The 17246-nt window shown below is 43.1% G+C and overlaps 2 protein-coding genes across 9 annotated transcripts in view; one reads left to right on the plus strand and one right to left on the minus strand.

Moving 5' to 3' along the window:
- Window positions 1-17246, plus strand: part of lnpk (lunapark, ER junction formation factor) — a 76846-nt gene that overhangs the window by 40746 nt on the left and 18854 nt on the right. For all 8 annotated transcript variants that reach the window (XM_016996718.2, XM_008118956.3, XM_062964291.1 and 5 more), the window contains 3 exons: window positions 12821-12904; window positions 12985-13036; window positions 14979-15197. In XM_016996718.2, the coding sequence (XP_016852207.2) occupies window positions 12821-12904; window positions 12985-13036; window positions 14979-15197 (355 nt within the window). The remainder of the gene's footprint in view (window positions 1-12820; window positions 12905-12984; window positions 13037-14978; window positions 15198-17246) is intronic.
- Window positions 8771-11731, minus strand: LOC134294165 (uncharacterized). Its single transcript, XM_062964313.1, has 2 exons — window positions 11132-11731; window positions 8771-11008 (listed from the first exon to the last, which is right to left on the minus strand). Exons 1-2 carry the CDS (start codon window positions 11324-11326, stop codon window positions 9956-9958), a joined length of 1248 nt encoding a protein of 415 aa, XP_062820383.1. The 5' UTR covers window positions 11327-11731; the 3' UTR covers window positions 8771-9955.

Below are 17246 nucleotides of genomic sequence, written 5' to 3' on the forward strand. Positions count from 1 at the left end.
CGGCAGATCTTAAGGCCCATGCCCGTTCATAGGGGGAGATGCGATCACGGAGATAGGCAGGGCCCGAGCCGTATAGGGCTTTATAGATCAATACCTGCACCTTGAATTGGGCCTGGCAGCTTACCGGCAGCCAGTGGAGCTCTTTCAGTAGGGGCATTGCATGCTCCCTATAGACAGCACCTGTTAGGAGCCTGGCTTCCAACCTTTGCACCAGCTGAAGTTTCCAGGCCATTTTCACGGGCAGCCCCACATAGAGAGCATTGCAATAATCCAATCTGGATGTAACCATGGCCAAATCAGACTTCTTTAATTTTAATTGTGCAAAGGCCCTCCCAGCCACTTCCGACACCTGAGCATCAGCGTCAGCGTTGAGTCGAGGAGGACCCCCAAGCTGCGGACCTGGGCCCTCGCGGGATTAACTCCATCGAGCACAGATTGCCATCCAATACCCTGATCAGTCCCAAGACTGACCTGGAGGACCTCTGCCTTGTCTGGATTAAGCTTCAACTTCTTAGCCTTCATCCAATTCATCACAGCTGTCAGGTTCTGGTTTAAGGTCCTGGAGGCTGCCAGTCTGATTTCTCCACATCTTGCCTTAGAAGAAATGGGTGACTACATTTCACAAAACCTCTCCTTTGTCATCTCCTTCCAGGAGGTGGGCAAGTTCATAATGGGAAAACCCTTCTGTCAAGTATTGGGCTCCTGACCAATACAGATGGATCAAGGCAAGTGTCTAAATATAAGCAATGTGATGTAATGGGTTGAGTGTTGGATGAGGACTCTAGAGACCAGGATTCAATTTCCTGCTCAGCCATAAAAACCCACCGGGATTAGTCATATACTCTCAGCCCCAGAAAACCCCATTATAGGTTTACCTCAGAGTCAAGTTGAAAATATATTGAAAGTGCATGGCAACACCAAATTTGAGACATTACGTTTAGCTTTGTGATGGAACCCCCAGGGAAACAGGCAGAGCTGACATATATCTATGGATCAGTCCCTGGCAGAGGCTAAGCATAGAATCACACTGGAGGATGTAGAGGGTCCTAGAACATGTGAATCAAATTGTGAATATTTAAATCCACAACAGTGAAACCCGTAAAGCTGGAGGGCTGCCTAAATTTTCATTTTCAGTCAGATAACACAGAATCTGAGAAAGGTAGGAATAGAAACTATGAGGAATGCTTCACATCTACAGAGGTTCAGGTCCTTACCCAAGGATATATATACCTCTCCATATATAGCTAGGAACATTGAGGTGGGAAGAAGATGATAATAGTTCACTAACAGCTACTTTATACTCTGCATGATTTCTAAGGCAGGGCCCGGAGAAATAGGTTTTGTGGGAACATGCAAAACACACTATAAAAACTGGTTTCGTGAACTAAATTAGGTGAGCTGTTTCTGTGATTCTGATCGTATTGACGAGAAATCTGAAAGGAATGTGGTGTGTTGTATGGGTTGACTTGTTCTTGTATGGCCTTTTAAATGTATTAGAGAAAACAATTAGTTTAGTCTTTTGATAAGGAGCTTTGAAAGGGCAAAAATGTTTTGTGGAAATGCTCTTAGTAACTTAGCAGGATCTGGATAAGCTAAAAAGGTCAAGGGAAATACTGTTTTTGAGCCAATGAATTTTCTTGACCTTTCTTGTGTAGGTTTAAGTTTCCAGAAACATATCTTCCACATGCTAGTTACTTGAAGAAAAGCTTTCCCTCTATATGTAAATTTTATACCATGGCTTTGGCACAAAGACTGTTAAATTCAGTTACAGATTGTGTTCAGTGGTCTTCACCATCCCTTCCATTAGGAGTATGTGCCATGTGTATGATCATTCTTAATCAATCTGTGCTATCAAAACTATTAGTGACAGCCATTCAAGGCTATCAAGCCAATGTGAGGTCAATCCCCACACTAGTTGATCTGAGATTTGCAGATATTGAATTTCAACTTGAATTGCAAGAGGAGAGATGCAGTTTCTAACAATTTCTCCCTCTATTCCTACTCTCTGGAGAAAGAAAACCCTGCCTTTTCTTTTAGGAACAAGGTGTGTGTAGAGTCTTGTTCTGTATAACAATGTGTGTTTTCTCTGCCAAAATCCAGTATGGCTGAAATTTGGGATGGGGAAGGGGAAGGGGAAGGAAGTTTTTTTTATTATTATTAACACCCATTGGCACATAGCAGCTGTCATGGGGAGGCACTCCTCTTCCAGACTCAGAGTCCAAGAATATCTATTGTTTTTATATATATATATGTGTGTGTGTGTGTGTGTGTGTGTGTGTGTGTGTGTGTGTCTACATGTACGTACTAGCTGTGCCTTGCCACACGCTGCTGTGGCCAGTTGGAATTGCACTGAATAGCCTCGCTGCTTCAAAGCCTGGCCACTTTCTATATAGAGGCATCCTTCCGTTGGCAGGTTGAATGGGATGGAGTAGCCTCTGCAGCTTCAAAACTTGAGAGTTTTCTATCTAGGGAAAATCTTGGTTGGCCAGGTTGAACAGCACTGAATAGCCTTGCTGCTTGCAAGCCTAGCTGCTTTCTACCTTGTGGAATTCTTGCTTGACCAGGTTGAATAGCAATGAATAGTCTCAGTGCGGCAAGTATGAATGCTGCAATTAGTTACCTTGATTAGCATTTAATGGCCTTGCAGCTTCAAACCTGGCTCCTTCCTGCCTGAGGGAATCCTTTGTTGGGAGGTGTTAGCTGGTCCTGATTGTTTCCTGTCTGGAATTCCCCTGTCTTTTGAGTGTTGTTCTTTATTTACTGTCCTGATTTTAGAGATTATATTGTTCTGTATTATTATACCACAGTAATGATTACATATTATATTTATAATCTTATATTATCTGCTTAGAACAGGATTATATGAGGCCCCTTCTACATAACTTTATAAAATCCACACTAAACTGGATTATATGGCAGTGTGGACTCAAGATAATCCAGTTCAAAGCAGATTTTCCTGCCTTGGCATTCAGGATTATATAGGTGTGTGGTAGGGCCTTGAGTCTACACTGCCGTATAATCCAGTTCAAATCAGATAATCTGTATTTTATAGGCAGTGTGGAGGAGGCCTGATTGAAGAGGCCATGGGCACCATTAAATGGCTGAGTGGATTGCTAGGAGACAAAGTGGACGGAGCTTAGCCTTCTAACTGGCAGCAATGGGAAAAAACAGTTCTTCCTCTAATTAGGACTTTATTTTTCTTGTTTTTTAAATTGAAAGACATATTTTGGATGACTATGTCTTTTGTGGCCAAATTTGGTGTGATTTGGTTCAGCTTTGTTATTTACTCCAAAATAAAACAAACATAACATATATGTATATATGTGTGTGTGTATGTATGTATGTATATATATATATATATATATATATATATATATATATATATATATATATTATTATTATTATTATTATTATTATTATTATTATTAAGACCCATTGGTACACATCAGATGTAATGGGGAGGCACTCCTCTCTCAGACTCAGCTTAGGGTGCCAGAATAACTTTTGTTATTTATATTATTATTATTATCATCCATTGGTACGCATCAGCTGTAATGGGAAAACAGCCCTCTGTGAGTACCTGCTTATTGTTACGGAGCCAAAATGAAAGGAAAACGAAAGCAAGCACGATGACTGTGCGGCTTTCATTTTCGTCTCGCCTCTCGTTTCCTACGAAAATGTCATCATTCGTTTTGTGTAGATGAACAATCAAAACGAAACAATAGCAAAGGAAAATTTTTCGCACACATCTCTACTGTACACACTCTTTTGGTACAAATTCTCACCTACTCAACAGTCTTGTTCAGTTTTGACAAAAGTGTAACAGCTTTAGTCCAAGATCACATTAACCAGAGTTAGCTTTTAGTTTGAAATTAGGTCATGAAGTTGGTTTGGAACAACATTTAAAGCCAACTTAGAATTCTGTTTTTGTAGTCAAACTTCATATCACTTTTAATGTGTCTCTGGAAATATAAAAGTCTATCTATCATTTAGATAGTGGCTATAGCCATAATTCTCTGTTGGACTACAATAATTTTTGAAACTAACTCGCTTCAACACGCTTCAGTTTTGAACTTTAATTGGGAACATCATTGCCAAGTTAGTTCAGGTTTCTCAGACCCGCAGTTGAGTATAGAAGGAGAGACAGAAGTGAGACTCCGTATCCCTGTTTCACCTCTAACTTGCAAAGTTCAGCTACTAAGAGAATGCACTAAAGTCTGGATACTGAGCTCATAAGATCACCCTCCTTGCTGTACTACCTACTCTTACCTCTCAACAGTTGTGGGAGAGGTAGAGAGCCTTTTGTCCCCATGTGGTTTGCCATGATGTTTTCAGTTTGCCAAGAGGTTTGCGTGTTACCTTTCATGATCTGTCCTCATTGCTTATGCTGGCAAGGGCTGAAAAGCAATCTAAAACATTTGGGGGCACTACTTTGGCAAAGCCTTGTTCAGGCTGGCAACATGCATTTTCTGGTTACAGTGATCTGAAGGGCTGTGTCTTTTGTATTCTTGAGCAGTGTAAAATGGCCTTCAGTTCATTGGAGGGGCTTCACTGTTACTCTGGAATAATTTAATATTTTCAGTGTTGAGTTAATCTTACCATCTAAATATGCTGCCAATCTAATCTTTAAGACTTTGCTGGATGAGATTATTTTTTAGTGAAATAAGACTTCATTTTGTTGCTGTGAATATTTTGCTTATTGCAAAATCTTCATTTTTCTCCAGGTTTCAGGTGGCAGATCCTAAAATATATGTAGTTATGTGGTATAGGATACAGTTGTTTATGACTACCTAGTAGTATAAGGTATATTGACATTTCCATATACAATACAAAGGTTTCTACATTTCACAAATATGCCATTTAATAACATTTTGTATGAGAGCTAAGTTATGAATGAAGCATTTTATGTCGGTGAAGCAGTGAGACAAGTTTAGGTTTCATCTGAAAATAAATATTGCAAATATTCAATTCCCTTACCCCAGGATTTCTACTTTCCCAGAAAAAGGGAAGTACACTTCCCACTCTTAGTTTCAAACATCTAGAATCGGTGTATCTCTAGGTGGGGGCCCTGTGGTTTTCCAGGTGCTGGAGGCCATCAACCACAATCCTTGACAATTGCTGTGTTGTCTGGGGCTAATGGGGTAAAATAAGACCTAGAGAGCCATAAATGTTTAACCCCTATTCATAATATAAAACAAAACCTGGGTTTATGGGTTGCATATGGACCTCAAGGTTGTTTTCACAACTTCAAAACATCTCCTGGACACTCCTTGATGCCAAATTATATGTTGCTACTGGGGAAAAAAAGGATTTTATGAGAGTACAATATCTCCCTTTTCCTACCACCTTTTGAAATCATGCAAAAGGTGGCAGAACTTGAAAACACCTAGGCATTTTATTTCGTGGGTGGTCAAATATTGCTAAGATGCTTGATTATTGTATAAGAATTTGGGTTAGTTAATCTATAGCATTTATCAAAAATCTATTTGTTCCTCAACACAGTATTTTGGTCCTAGCAAGGAGATGAAGTGTTCTTTTTACATTTTTGAATTTGCTCACTATTACCTGGGTATCACTTATAGTATACATTAGCAACACCAGATAAACAGCATTGTGTACAGATTGTCTATCAATGCATTTTTAAGAAGAGGGAATCTTAATCTAATATGTGCTTCACAATGTTATTTGAGGGATTTAGATGTCTCCAGTTTTGCCTTGTAGTTTGGAAATCCTCCTCAAATAGTTATTGACATCCTGTGTTAGCGGTTGAAGAGGTGTTTGGTTTCTCCTCCTGAATGAGATGTATTAATACATACAGTTTGCATCTGTGGGTGATGCAACTTTAAGGTATGTTGTTTCTGTTTAGTATGCAAATGAAACACAGAAGATCGAGTTACTTCACACACCAGGAAGAATGCGCAAACAGCTGCCTCCTCCAATATGGTGCCCTTATTCACATTTTTAAACTCAAACCATCATGGCCAGTGGCTAGGGATGATGGGAATTGCACCACAAGTAATCTGGCAGGGGCTCTGTGTCCGCTCCTGGAAGGTGTAGGACCCAAGAAATAGGCTCACACCGCTGGTCGCAATGGAAAACTTTATTGAATCCGCCTTGCCAAGATGACTGCAAAAGCTTTTACTGACCCTCTTCCGCTTTCCCCCTCAGTATATGGGGTTGTTGCCTCCCCCCTCCTCCTTCTCCATCCACACCTCCCTTTCCTTTGGTCCTTTCCCACGTTTGAAGACCAGACCCTGTCATAAATCAGCCTATCCTGCCAAATGGTCTCCTTCCTCTGTCCTCTTGTAGTCAGGTTGCGAAAAGACCAGCTTTGATGATGCTGTTCTTTGTTGCACCCTGACATGACTCCCCCCTTCGGACGACGACCCTGCGGGGAGAGACAAAGTTCCGACAATCTAAGAACAACAGCAGCAGAATAAGCCAGGAGAAGGAAAGAAGAAGGAGAGAGAGAGTCCAACCCCCCCCCCCCCTTTTCGGGATCATGGTCCAGGTTTATGGGGAAACTTTGTGTGAAACTGTTTTCTCAACTTCGGGGCTTTAACATGCTCTGCTGCTACCCATTCCGGGTGTAAGGTCTGTGAAGACCATTGGACCAAGTAGTACAGTTTCCCCCGAGACTTCTTGGAGTCCAGGATATCCTTGATTTCAAAATGGGTGTGTGCCCCCACCATAATGGGGACCGGATCTGCCCCCGGTTTACTCCATCTGTGAGTGTTTGGCGCTGGTTTCAGCAGGCTAACGTGAAACACTGGGTGCACCTTGCGCCATCTATGAGGCAATTGTAACCGTACTGTCACTGGGTTCACAACGGCCGAAATGGGAAAGGGACCAACATATCGTGGGCTCAGCTTCCGGGATGGTTGTGTGGATTTCAGGTGCTTTGTCGACAAGTACACTAACTCCCCCACTTTGTAGTCCGGTGGTGCTGTTCTCTTTCTATCTGCATATTTCTTGTAATCCACTTTGGCGGTGCGCAAGGCCTCCTGAACTGAAGGCCAAGCGGCAGCGATCTTCTCGCCCCAGTTCCCTGGCTTCTCGTCAGAAGGCAACTCCTTTTGCAGTGCGGGGAATGGCGGAAAATCTCTGCCGTTCACAACTTTAAACGGAGAGACCCCAGTGGACGCGTGATCCGAATTGTTAATGCAATATTCGGCAAGTGGTAGCATCGAGGACCATTGATCTTGCTGGTACGTGCTGTAGCAACGGAGGAACTGCTGAAGGGTCTTCTGAACCCGTTCGGTGGCTCCGTCTGTTTCTGGATGGAAGGCTGTGCTCAGGGCCCTTTCAGTTCCTAAAATACCCAGGAAAGACTTCCAAAACCTCGATGTGAACTGAGAGCCCCTGTCACTTATGATCCGCTTGGGACACCCGTGCAGGCGGAACACGTGTTGCAGAAACAATTTGGCCAACTCGGGTGCCGTTGGAAGTCTCTTAAGGGCCACGAAGTGAGCTTGTTTGGAGAACAGGTCAATTATAGTCCAGATTGTGTTGAAACCGTTGCTGTTGGGCAGGTCTACCACAAAGTCCATAGCTATATCCGTCCACGGTCTCGAGGGGTCTGCTACTGATTGCAACAATCCTTCCGGTCTGCCCACCTTTTGTTTTGCCATAGCGCACACTGGGCATTCCTGCAAATAACCCTTTACATCCTTGCGTATGGTTGGCCACCAGAATTGTCTATTCAACAGTTTCAGAGTTTTTGTAAACCCAAAATGACCAGCGAGCTTGGAGTCGTGTGCTTGGGCCAGCACCCTCCCCCGAAGTTCCTCCGGTACATAGTATTTGGAACCGTGAGTCCACAATCCCCCTGTTTGAGACAGTTCATCCCTATGAGACTGGAGCCAGGGGTCTGCATCTGCAGCTAGCCTCAATTCCTGGGACAGTTCGTGTGGTTGACCACTAGGTGGGGGCTTTTCCTTCGCTGTTGCCCTTGTCTGCACCATCAAACCCAGCTGTTCTTTTGTGAACACAGTTCCGACTTCCCCCAGGGCCGAATAGTTTGCATCGGGCATTCGAGATAGGGCATCTGCCATCCTGTTCTGGGTCCCCGGAAAGAACTTCAGCTTAAAATTGAAACGGTTAAAGAACTGTGCCCATCGCAGTTGTTTTGCATTCAGCCTTTGAGGGGTACGTAAAGCTTGCAGATTCTTGTGATCAGTCCATACCTCAAATTGGGCCTCGGTTCCCTCCAAGAAATGCCTCCAATGGGATAGGGCAGCCTTCACTGCGAAGGCCTCCTTCTCCCACACCCGCCAATTCCGTTCCGTTTCCGTGAACTTTCTTGATAAATAAGCACACGGTCTTAGAGCACCCTCATCATCGGCCTGCAACAGTATTGCTCCATAGGCCGCCTCTGATGCATCACAATGAACCCCGAAAGGTTTGTCCCGTTGGGCATGAACTAATATGGGTTGACTTGTGAACCTCCTTTTTAATTCCTCAAACGCCTCTTGGCACTCAGGCGTCCAGTTCAGCTTCGTACCCGGCGTCTTCGTCTTACGAGTCTCCCCCACTCCCTTAGTCTTTAGTAATTCTGTCAAAGGCAGAGACAGCTTGGCAAAGTCTTTGATGAACTGTCTATAGAAATTTGCAAAGCCTAGGAATCCCTGCAGCTGTCTTCGAGTCCTTGGAGGCTCCCACGCCAATACATCCTGCACCTTGGCGGGGTCCATAGCTATGCCTTTTGTGGAAATGCGGAACCCCAAGTAGTCTAACTCCGTTTTGTGGAATTCACACTTTGAGAGTTTAGCATAAAGCTGATTCTCCTTTAATCTCCGCAAGACTTCTCGAGTCAGCCTAATGTGTTCAGACAGTGATTTACTGTACAAAAGAATGTCATCGAGATATATAATAACCCCCTTATATAGCATGTCACGAAAGGTCTCATTTATGAACTGCATGAACACCTTTGGACCTCCGCACAAGCCAAAAGGTAAAACTTTAAAATGGTACTGCCCAAGGTGACAATTAAAAGCCGTTTTCCAACAGTCTTCATCTTTGATTCGAATCCTATAAAAAGCCTCCCGCAAGTCCAGTTTGGTAAAGATGCATGCCTCGCCCAATTGCGCCAACATCTCTGACATTAGGGGAAGCGGGTATTGGTTTGTGGTGGATATTGCGTTAAGACCTCTATAATCCACGACCAATCTTAGGCCGTCTGCTTTTGGCCTGAAAAATACTGGCGCTGCCATGGGGGACTGAGATGGCTCAATGAAGCCTCTCTCTATATTTTTGTCAATAAATTCTCTGAGTGCCCTTTTCTCTGGTTCCGACATTGCATAGAGTTTTGGCTTAGGTAGTTTGGCATTGGGGTCTATTTCAATTGCACAGTCCGTCTTCCTATGAGGGGGCAACTGGTCACACTCCTTCTCACTGAACACCTCTGCGAATTCATGGTAGACTCTGGGAACGCTTTCCAATGGTACCCCCTGTGACGTGGCTGCTATCGCCCCCTCTGGCTCCAGTACCTCTATGTCTTTCGGGGTACTCTCAAAATTGCAATTTCCATCCCAGAAAGTAAATGTCTCCCTTTTCCAGTCAATCTGAGGGTTTTGCCATCTCAGCCAAGGAACGCCCAAAATGACTGGCTGATGTGCCATTGTTGAAATCACAAATTGCAATGTCTCAGCATGAGAACCCATAGTCATTCTTAAAAACCCTGTTTTTTCTGTTACTGGGACTCCGTATGCTGGGGTTCCATCCAATTGTGCGAAGACTACTGGTGTCTTTAGTGGGTTTGGCTCCACCCCCAACCTGTTTGCTAGTTCGGGAGTAATTAGGCATCTCGTGCACCCACAGTCCAACATAGCATCTGCCTCTACCTGAATCCCTGTCTCTGGGTTCAACAGCCTCACTCTGACTCTCACAATGTCACAATTTACTCTTCTCAACTCACCCCCGTCGCCCTCTGGTGGTTCGATCTGTTTCCGGGCGTTCAAAACAGATCCCAGTCGTTTCCCGGTAACTCCAGGTCCTCCGCTTCCTCCATCTCTTCTGCTTGAAGCTGCCCTGGGGCTAAAGCCATTTCCGTTGCCATGGCAGCTTTCCCTTTTGCTAGTTTGGAGCTCTGGTGGGGTGGCTTCTGGCTGTGAAGCCTCTCTCCTTTTGTCTCCACGCCTGTCCCTTTCGGACACTCTGCCGCTCGATGTCCCTCGCGGCCGCAAGCGAAGCAGGCCCCCCTCCCTGCTCTCCTCTCCCTGCTGGTCGACCTTCCGCGACGAGGGGAGAAGCGCCGTGTTGCTGCTGTCGGGGGTTTGATTCTGTTGCTCTCCCTTGGACGACGAGAGATTTGCTGTTGGTCCACCTCCACGCGCCCCGCTAGCAAAATCCAGTCCTCCAAGTCTCTTGGATTTCCTCTGTGTAAAGCCCACTCGAGCACCTCAGAGCGTAAACCAGCCCTGAAATATTCCAGTTTGGTGGTGTCGGACCAGTCCCTGATCTTCCCCGCTGTGGCTTTAAATTCCAGGGCATATTCTGACACTGTCCTTCCTCCCTGGTATATCCTTTTGAGTTGGGCCTTCGCCCTCTCCTCTGCCAAAGGGTCTTCGAATCTCTCACGGAGGGCTCTTAGGAAATCCTCCAGACAGGCTAGCTCCCGGGCACCAGTATCATACATCTGCATTAGCCAGTCTGCAGCTGCTTCTTTCAAGTTTGCCCCCACCATGTGGATTTTTGCGCTTTCTGAAGGGAATTGGTCCCCAAAATCCTCCATGAAGTGTCTTACGTTTGTAATGAAATAAGACAGCTGTTTGGGGTCCCCGTTGAACTTCACCCGAAATTCTCCCTTCCCAGGCATTTGGCTCCTTCCCGACAGGCCCGTGGGGAAAACTGATGTGCCCTGCTGAGGCATCTCATCCACATAGTCCTGTGGACCCTCCCCGGCAAAGGGACGGGGTTCAGTGCCTCTCCCGGGCAGCCCTCTCCTCTGCTCCCGTTGCTCGACTGTCGCCCTCCAGGACTCGTTTACCTGCCGCTGCATCAGATCCATCTGTCGAGAGAAAGTTTCAAACATTTTCTCCATCGCATCTAATCTCCTCTCCATCCTTCTCATCTCCGGGGCTCCCTCTCCGTCTTGCTGCCAATCGCCTCCCATCTGGATCTTCCGTCTCACCGTCACTCCCCTGCCTGCGGGTAACTGGGTGGAGGTCAGCGGCTTCCACGACGGGTCCGAGGGGTCTGTCCCCCCTTCGCTCAATGCGGGCGATGGGTTCCTTTCCTCTCTCAACTCCTCTGCACCTCGAGGGTTCGCCTGTTCTTCTTCCAGGAAGAGGAATTCCTTCATGGTTTCTCCTCCATCAGGGTTCATGCTCTCACCGGAGAGACCTTTCCTCACGGGATGAGCCGGAAAAAAAAGGGAGTAAAAGCTTAATGTCCGCTCCTGGAAGGTGTAGGACCCAAGAAATAGGCTCACACCGCTGGTCGCAATGGAAAACTTTATTGAATCCGCCTTGCCAAGATGACTGCAAAAGCTTTTACTGACCCTCTTCCGCTTTCCCCCTCAGTATATGGGGTTGTTGCCTCCCCCCTCCTCCTTCTCCATCCACACCTCCCTTTCCTTTGGTCCTTTCCCACGTTTGAAGACCAGACCCTGTCATAAATCAGCCTATCCTGCCAAATGGTCTCCTTCCTCTGTCCTCTTGTAGTCAGGTTGCGAAAAGACCAGCTTTGATGATGCTGTTCTTTGTTGCACCCTGACACTCTGTTAGACAGGCTGGCCTCTAGTGCTTCCTATGCACACAGAACACAAGGAGGAAGGAAATGAAACCAAGCTTCTCTCAACTGTAATTGTTAAGGAGTGTGTGTGGGCACTCATTTGAAAGTGTGTGTATGTTGGGAGGGGGCACTGTATTAATGAGAGCTGAGAAAATTTAACAGTGAGAAGAACCTGAAGAGAGGGACCCATCAAAATGCACTGTGCATTATATTCCTTGTACATATTAGTCATCTGTCATAACTTCAGAGCCCAAATTTTCATAGTTAAACTTCTTCTGATGCTGGCTATTAACTGCTAAAATGATATTTTACTAAGTGATTACTTTTTTAATTAAGCCCATGTATTAGCTATAAAGCCACTTGAGTGCATTGTAAATAAAATGCTGTAATAATGAAGTGCTTTAATTACAATCCCGAAAGTATGCATAGTACTCAGTAAAATTTTTTTATTTAAATTCTCAACATGTTCTATTTTTTTCCCTGAAAGGCAGTTTGACTCTAGCCATAAAGCCTAGAGCTTTATCATTTAAAGTCATTTGAGCAAATTCCATGGCTGTTCTCCCAGTTAGTGAGTTTTCATGGCATTTGCAGCAAGCTAATTGCTTCTGCTAATAAATAATCTAAAATCAATGCTGACAGCAGTTAATTGGCACAGAGACTTTATTCTGTAAAGCACTTGGCTAACGACCTTCTTTAAATTAATAGCATTAAGTGCTATGAGGAAATAAATCTGAGGAATTGCCTGTCATTTGCTTGTCATGTCTAATAACTTCCAATAATGATGGCTGATAGATTTTTGCACATTCTATTATTGAAGTTGGTGCATGTAATTATTCTCCTCATTATATGTAAACAATTAGCAATATTTGGTGTTTCCTTGCAGTAAAGCTGTTGAGCACAACTAGTGCGTTAGCAGGTAGGAATGATTTTTTAAAGCTAGAATTCATTTCATTGCAGACAGTGACTGTAATGTATTGTGTGTAGTTATTCCAAGATTTCTTTATCTGAATTTATGCAGATAAAGAAAGGCATTGAAATCTAAATTCTATTTTGGCATATCTTGACCAATAAAACTTCTTTATTTTAGCTTGAAGAAGTAATGGAAAAAGAAACATATAAGGCTGCTAAGCTAATCCTTGAAAGGTTTGATCCAGAAGCCAAGAAGGCAAAGGTAGGATCTGATCTCTGTACTGATTTACTGTAAAGCACACCATAAAGCAAAACACTTTGTAATATTATTATAATTGACAGGATGCTGAACCGCCATCTGCTGGAGCATCTGCAGTTGCAAGACCTGGCCAAGGTAATAGCTCTGTGAAACTGCTGCTTTTCATGAGGAAAATTGTATTTACACCATTTAATTTTCATTTCATGAGTTTTTGAATATTTAAGAACTCAAGACAAGCATAAATGGGATCTGTGTTCCTAAACAGGCATTTAATTTAGGACAGATGATGGCATGATCTGACCTGAAAGTATAATATATAGTTGTAGACCAGTTACTTGGCACATTAGGACATTTTTTTCTTAGCTAATTCATAAGAATCAATAATCATTTGCTTAGAATGAAAAGTGTATATTTATTAGTACCAACAGTAGCTTAAGAAGATTGCATGTGTGAAGATTGCATGTGTGAAGCGCCCGTGGAAGTGGTAGGCAGAAGGCTTTAAAGCTTTGTACATCTTATGCAGGTTGTAGGATCTGGGGATGAAGCAGCCCAACAACAGCAGCAAATTACAGGTCTGCTGTAGGTGTAGACCCCTAACAGGTTTTCTCCAAGTAAGGTCTCTCAGAAGCCTGGCATTCCTAAGTCCATGAAAGAATATCCAATATTTGTCCTTTCAAATAAAAGACATGGTGGACTCCTCAATTGACTCAGGACAAGGGTGGACAGTCAATTTGGAGTCCTCCCCAGCTCTATGCTATGCATTCTTGTTATTTGAAGATGATGCACGGATACTATTAATCTAAAAAAATAAACAAATTGCTAAGATGTCTAAAGCTGATACAGTGTAGCTCAAATCCGCAGTTTGAATTGGGTCCTGATTTTCTTTCTGTTGGGTCACTCCTCTGCTCTGTTTCCCAGTCACGACCAGAAAAAATGACAGGATCAAGGTCAGATCAGAGCAGCACCATCAGCATATTGATAGCACCTTAAGGCCTACTTCAGTACTCATTATCTATGGCAAATTCCCACAGAGTCGAAGGCAGTTTTATGTGTGTGAGGAGGATGTAACAAGACTCCAATTCCCTTTGGGCTTGAGCCTCTCTTATGGCACACAATTCATTACTAACTAGGTGGCTGTTTTTTTGTACATCTTTGGAGCAGAATGCTGTTCATCTCTGCTTAGCACAAATCTAGTCATGAACCAGTGTAAGTTCCTACTGCACATTTTCCTGTTGGAAAAAGCAGCTGGGTCTTAAGTAAATGCTGATGTGTTGTGAAATAATTAAAATTGTCTGCAATGGGTGTAAATGATCATGGCACTCAATTGTCTGGGAACCGTAGGAGAGTGTGCCTTCTGTCTCATCTTAAACATTGTGTGATAATGCTTGAAGAACTAATAAGTGACCTTAAAGTAATTTGGCCTACCTTTTGATATTTTAGCCCTTTGTATTTTTAATATAGGTTATCTGTGTCATTTAGAAACCACAGAACGATGCAATTAGAGTATTTGTTTTCTTAATACTGTACATGTCAGTTCGTGGAAGGTGTAGGACACAAATGTAGGCTCACACAGCTGGTGCTATGGAAACTTTATTGAATCCGCCTTGCCAAGATGACTGCAAAGTTTATACTGCCCCTTTTCCGCTATTTCCCCAGTATATCAAGTTGTTTCTTCCCTCCCCCCCCCCCCTCAGGTCTCTTCTTCCCCATTCACACCTCCCCTTCAACTGTCCTCTCCCACGTTTGAAAACTAGAGCAGGTCATAAATCAGTTTTCCCAACCAAATGGTCTTCCTTATCCGGTCCCCCCCCCCTCCTTTGCTCTGGTCGGATATTAAAAGGTCAGTTTGGAAAATGCTGATCTTTTTGCATATTGACAGTACAGGTCAGAGCTTCTTCAAAATAAGTTTAAAAAACAGATGACAGAATCCAAACTAAAAGAAGGGCTCTATTCTGTTGTGCTCTTCAGCATTTTTTGCACTGTAATCTTTGTTGTGTTAGTGAACAGAAAGTATTGCCAGAATATAAAAACTTTTGGTATTTTAAATGTTAAATCCATAATATGCATGTTCTGCCAGAACTTCGCCATCGGACCCCCGTGCGAGGCAACGTGTCTCCACCTCTCCCAGGAACACCAAAGCAGGGCTCTCCCAAAGCATCAAGCCCTGCATCTCCTGGCCTACAGAGAGAGATTTCGGCGCCTGGTGGACCTCCAGAGAGAACTCCGGCCTCGGCCTCACAGTCAAATGTGTTACCCAGACATCCGGGGGCCCGTGCTACTTCAATGCCTGGAATGGGTAAACAGAGCACTTAATGTTGTTTACAGTTTATATTGTTTTCTCTGGTTACCAATAAAATGGGCCATTTTCAGACAGTATGGAAATGGCATTTCGTTTGGAAATAGAACAGCAGTTATCTGATTAAGCAGGAGTTCCATATTCAATTAGCCATAACTCTTTACAGCTGGCACCTTATGATACTGAAACCTATTGCCTGAGCTCATTTAACCGTTATGGCTTCTTTGTTTAAATGGCAATAAAACTTTGCAGTGTTCTGTAGTCAACAATATAGCATATCTTTTTATGTTCTTGGTTTAGGCAAGCTCTAGACTTGTATAAATCAGGTGCCTAAGAAAACACATTCAGAGTACATTCATGTTCCATTTGAAGCCCTGGATATATTTTCAACTTCTAGTGTGACATTTATTTAAATATTTATTTTAAGCAAAAAAGAAAAAAAAGTTTACACTGCAAAGACTGAAACATAAAATACTAAATAAATAAAGAGGTTTTTGCTATTAGATAGCAGAACTTTCCAAAGTGGCATGCTAATAAATGGCTTACCATCCGTTATCAACTTGCTTGAAACATTTTATCCTCCCTTTTTCCATCAGTAGAAGCTACTAGCTAAACTCAGAGGCCTTGCAAAGCTTGCTTTCTTGTTGGATTTATTTTCTGTTTTGAAGTTTTTTTATTTCAGCTGTGTGTGTTCAGAGATAACACTAAATGTCTGTAGTGAGCACTGTCTTTCTAATTAAAAATTATTAATGGTTGCATAATGTGCCAAAATCCCTTCTGTTCACTTTCCCCTTTTTCAGATTTTTGTTTGTATGGATGAGAGAATGGGTCAGCTTCCCTCTTCGGTTTAGGGTACACCCTCTTCCTAGCTTGTGTCTGATTGACTTGTCTATACTGTATTAAAAATTGGGCCTTACTTGAAGGTTTCCTTCAAAGTTACAAGTTATTCAGTCATACAGAAAATCTCTTCCTTTGCACATGACCCTCCCTTGCACTCTTCTAAAACTGGGACTGAAACGTAAAATGGTGATTCATAATTCCTTAGAATTCTCCAATATTTGTTGGAGGTTGAGGTCTTACAATATATGCCTTCTAAAAATTCATTGGTCAGTCTGCAAAAGTATAGATCTAATATTATGGCACACTTTTTGGCTCAAACATAAATTTCAGCAATGTAGCCTTATTTTAAAAGTTATAACTGAACTGTGTTAATAGTAAATTACTTTGAGCCTACTATGCTGGTAAAAGTTGCTTCCTTTAGTTACCAGAAGATGATTTAGGTAACAATGTGACTTCTCATTACCAATGCTAAATATAGATTGTGAGTCCTTTGGGTAGAGAGACAGATAAATAGATGTTTTTATAAGCCACACATGACAGGGGTGGATAGCAATATTGGAAATCCAATTATAGATTTACAACCAAATGTAACAGTGCACCTTTAGCTCCCGAGAGGAATACTTCCATCTAGATTTCCAACTAGCCATGCCCTATTTCCAAATCTGTAACCAATTCTAATAAGCCAGTCATTCCTTTGCCTTCAGCTTTTGATTTTCCTCACAACATTTAGTAGCTGTTGAGCTTCTCAATATTTCACTGTTTGGGTTGATTGGACTGGGTGGGTGGGATATTGCCTTCTTTGATGGATGTTGTTTAAAACAATCCTTTTTCTTTTATAAACCTTTTGATTCCCCTGAGCATGCAGTTGCCTCCCTTTGTCTTCTCTCTGTGTCAGCAATGATCACTACTGAGTTGGCTACTAGGAGGAGTGGCATATCTGCTGCCCTAATATTAGATGATACATAGCTGCGAACAAGGTCAACCTCTGTCATATGTGGGTGATAACAGGAATTCTGTAAAGAAAATAATCATAGAAGTTGGACATACTGCTTCTATCCTGGGGTCTAGCGGCACGTAATTTTTCCTGAGTAACAGAGGCCCCCCTTCAATCTCACTTTTACAAACATTCAGCAATCTGCCCTTTACATCCACAGTATAGTAGCTGGTTAGGAAGGTTTGTACTTCAAGGAGCAAGCCGCTAAGTGCTTA

This window comes from Anolis carolinensis, chromosome 1 (assembly GCF_035594765.1).
Source record: "Anolis carolinensis isolate JA03-04 chromosome 1, rAnoCar3.1.pri, whole genome shotgun sequence".
In the NCBI taxonomy this organism is placed as follows: Eukaryota; Metazoa; Chordata; class Lepidosauria; order Squamata; family Dactyloidae; genus Anolis; species Anolis carolinensis.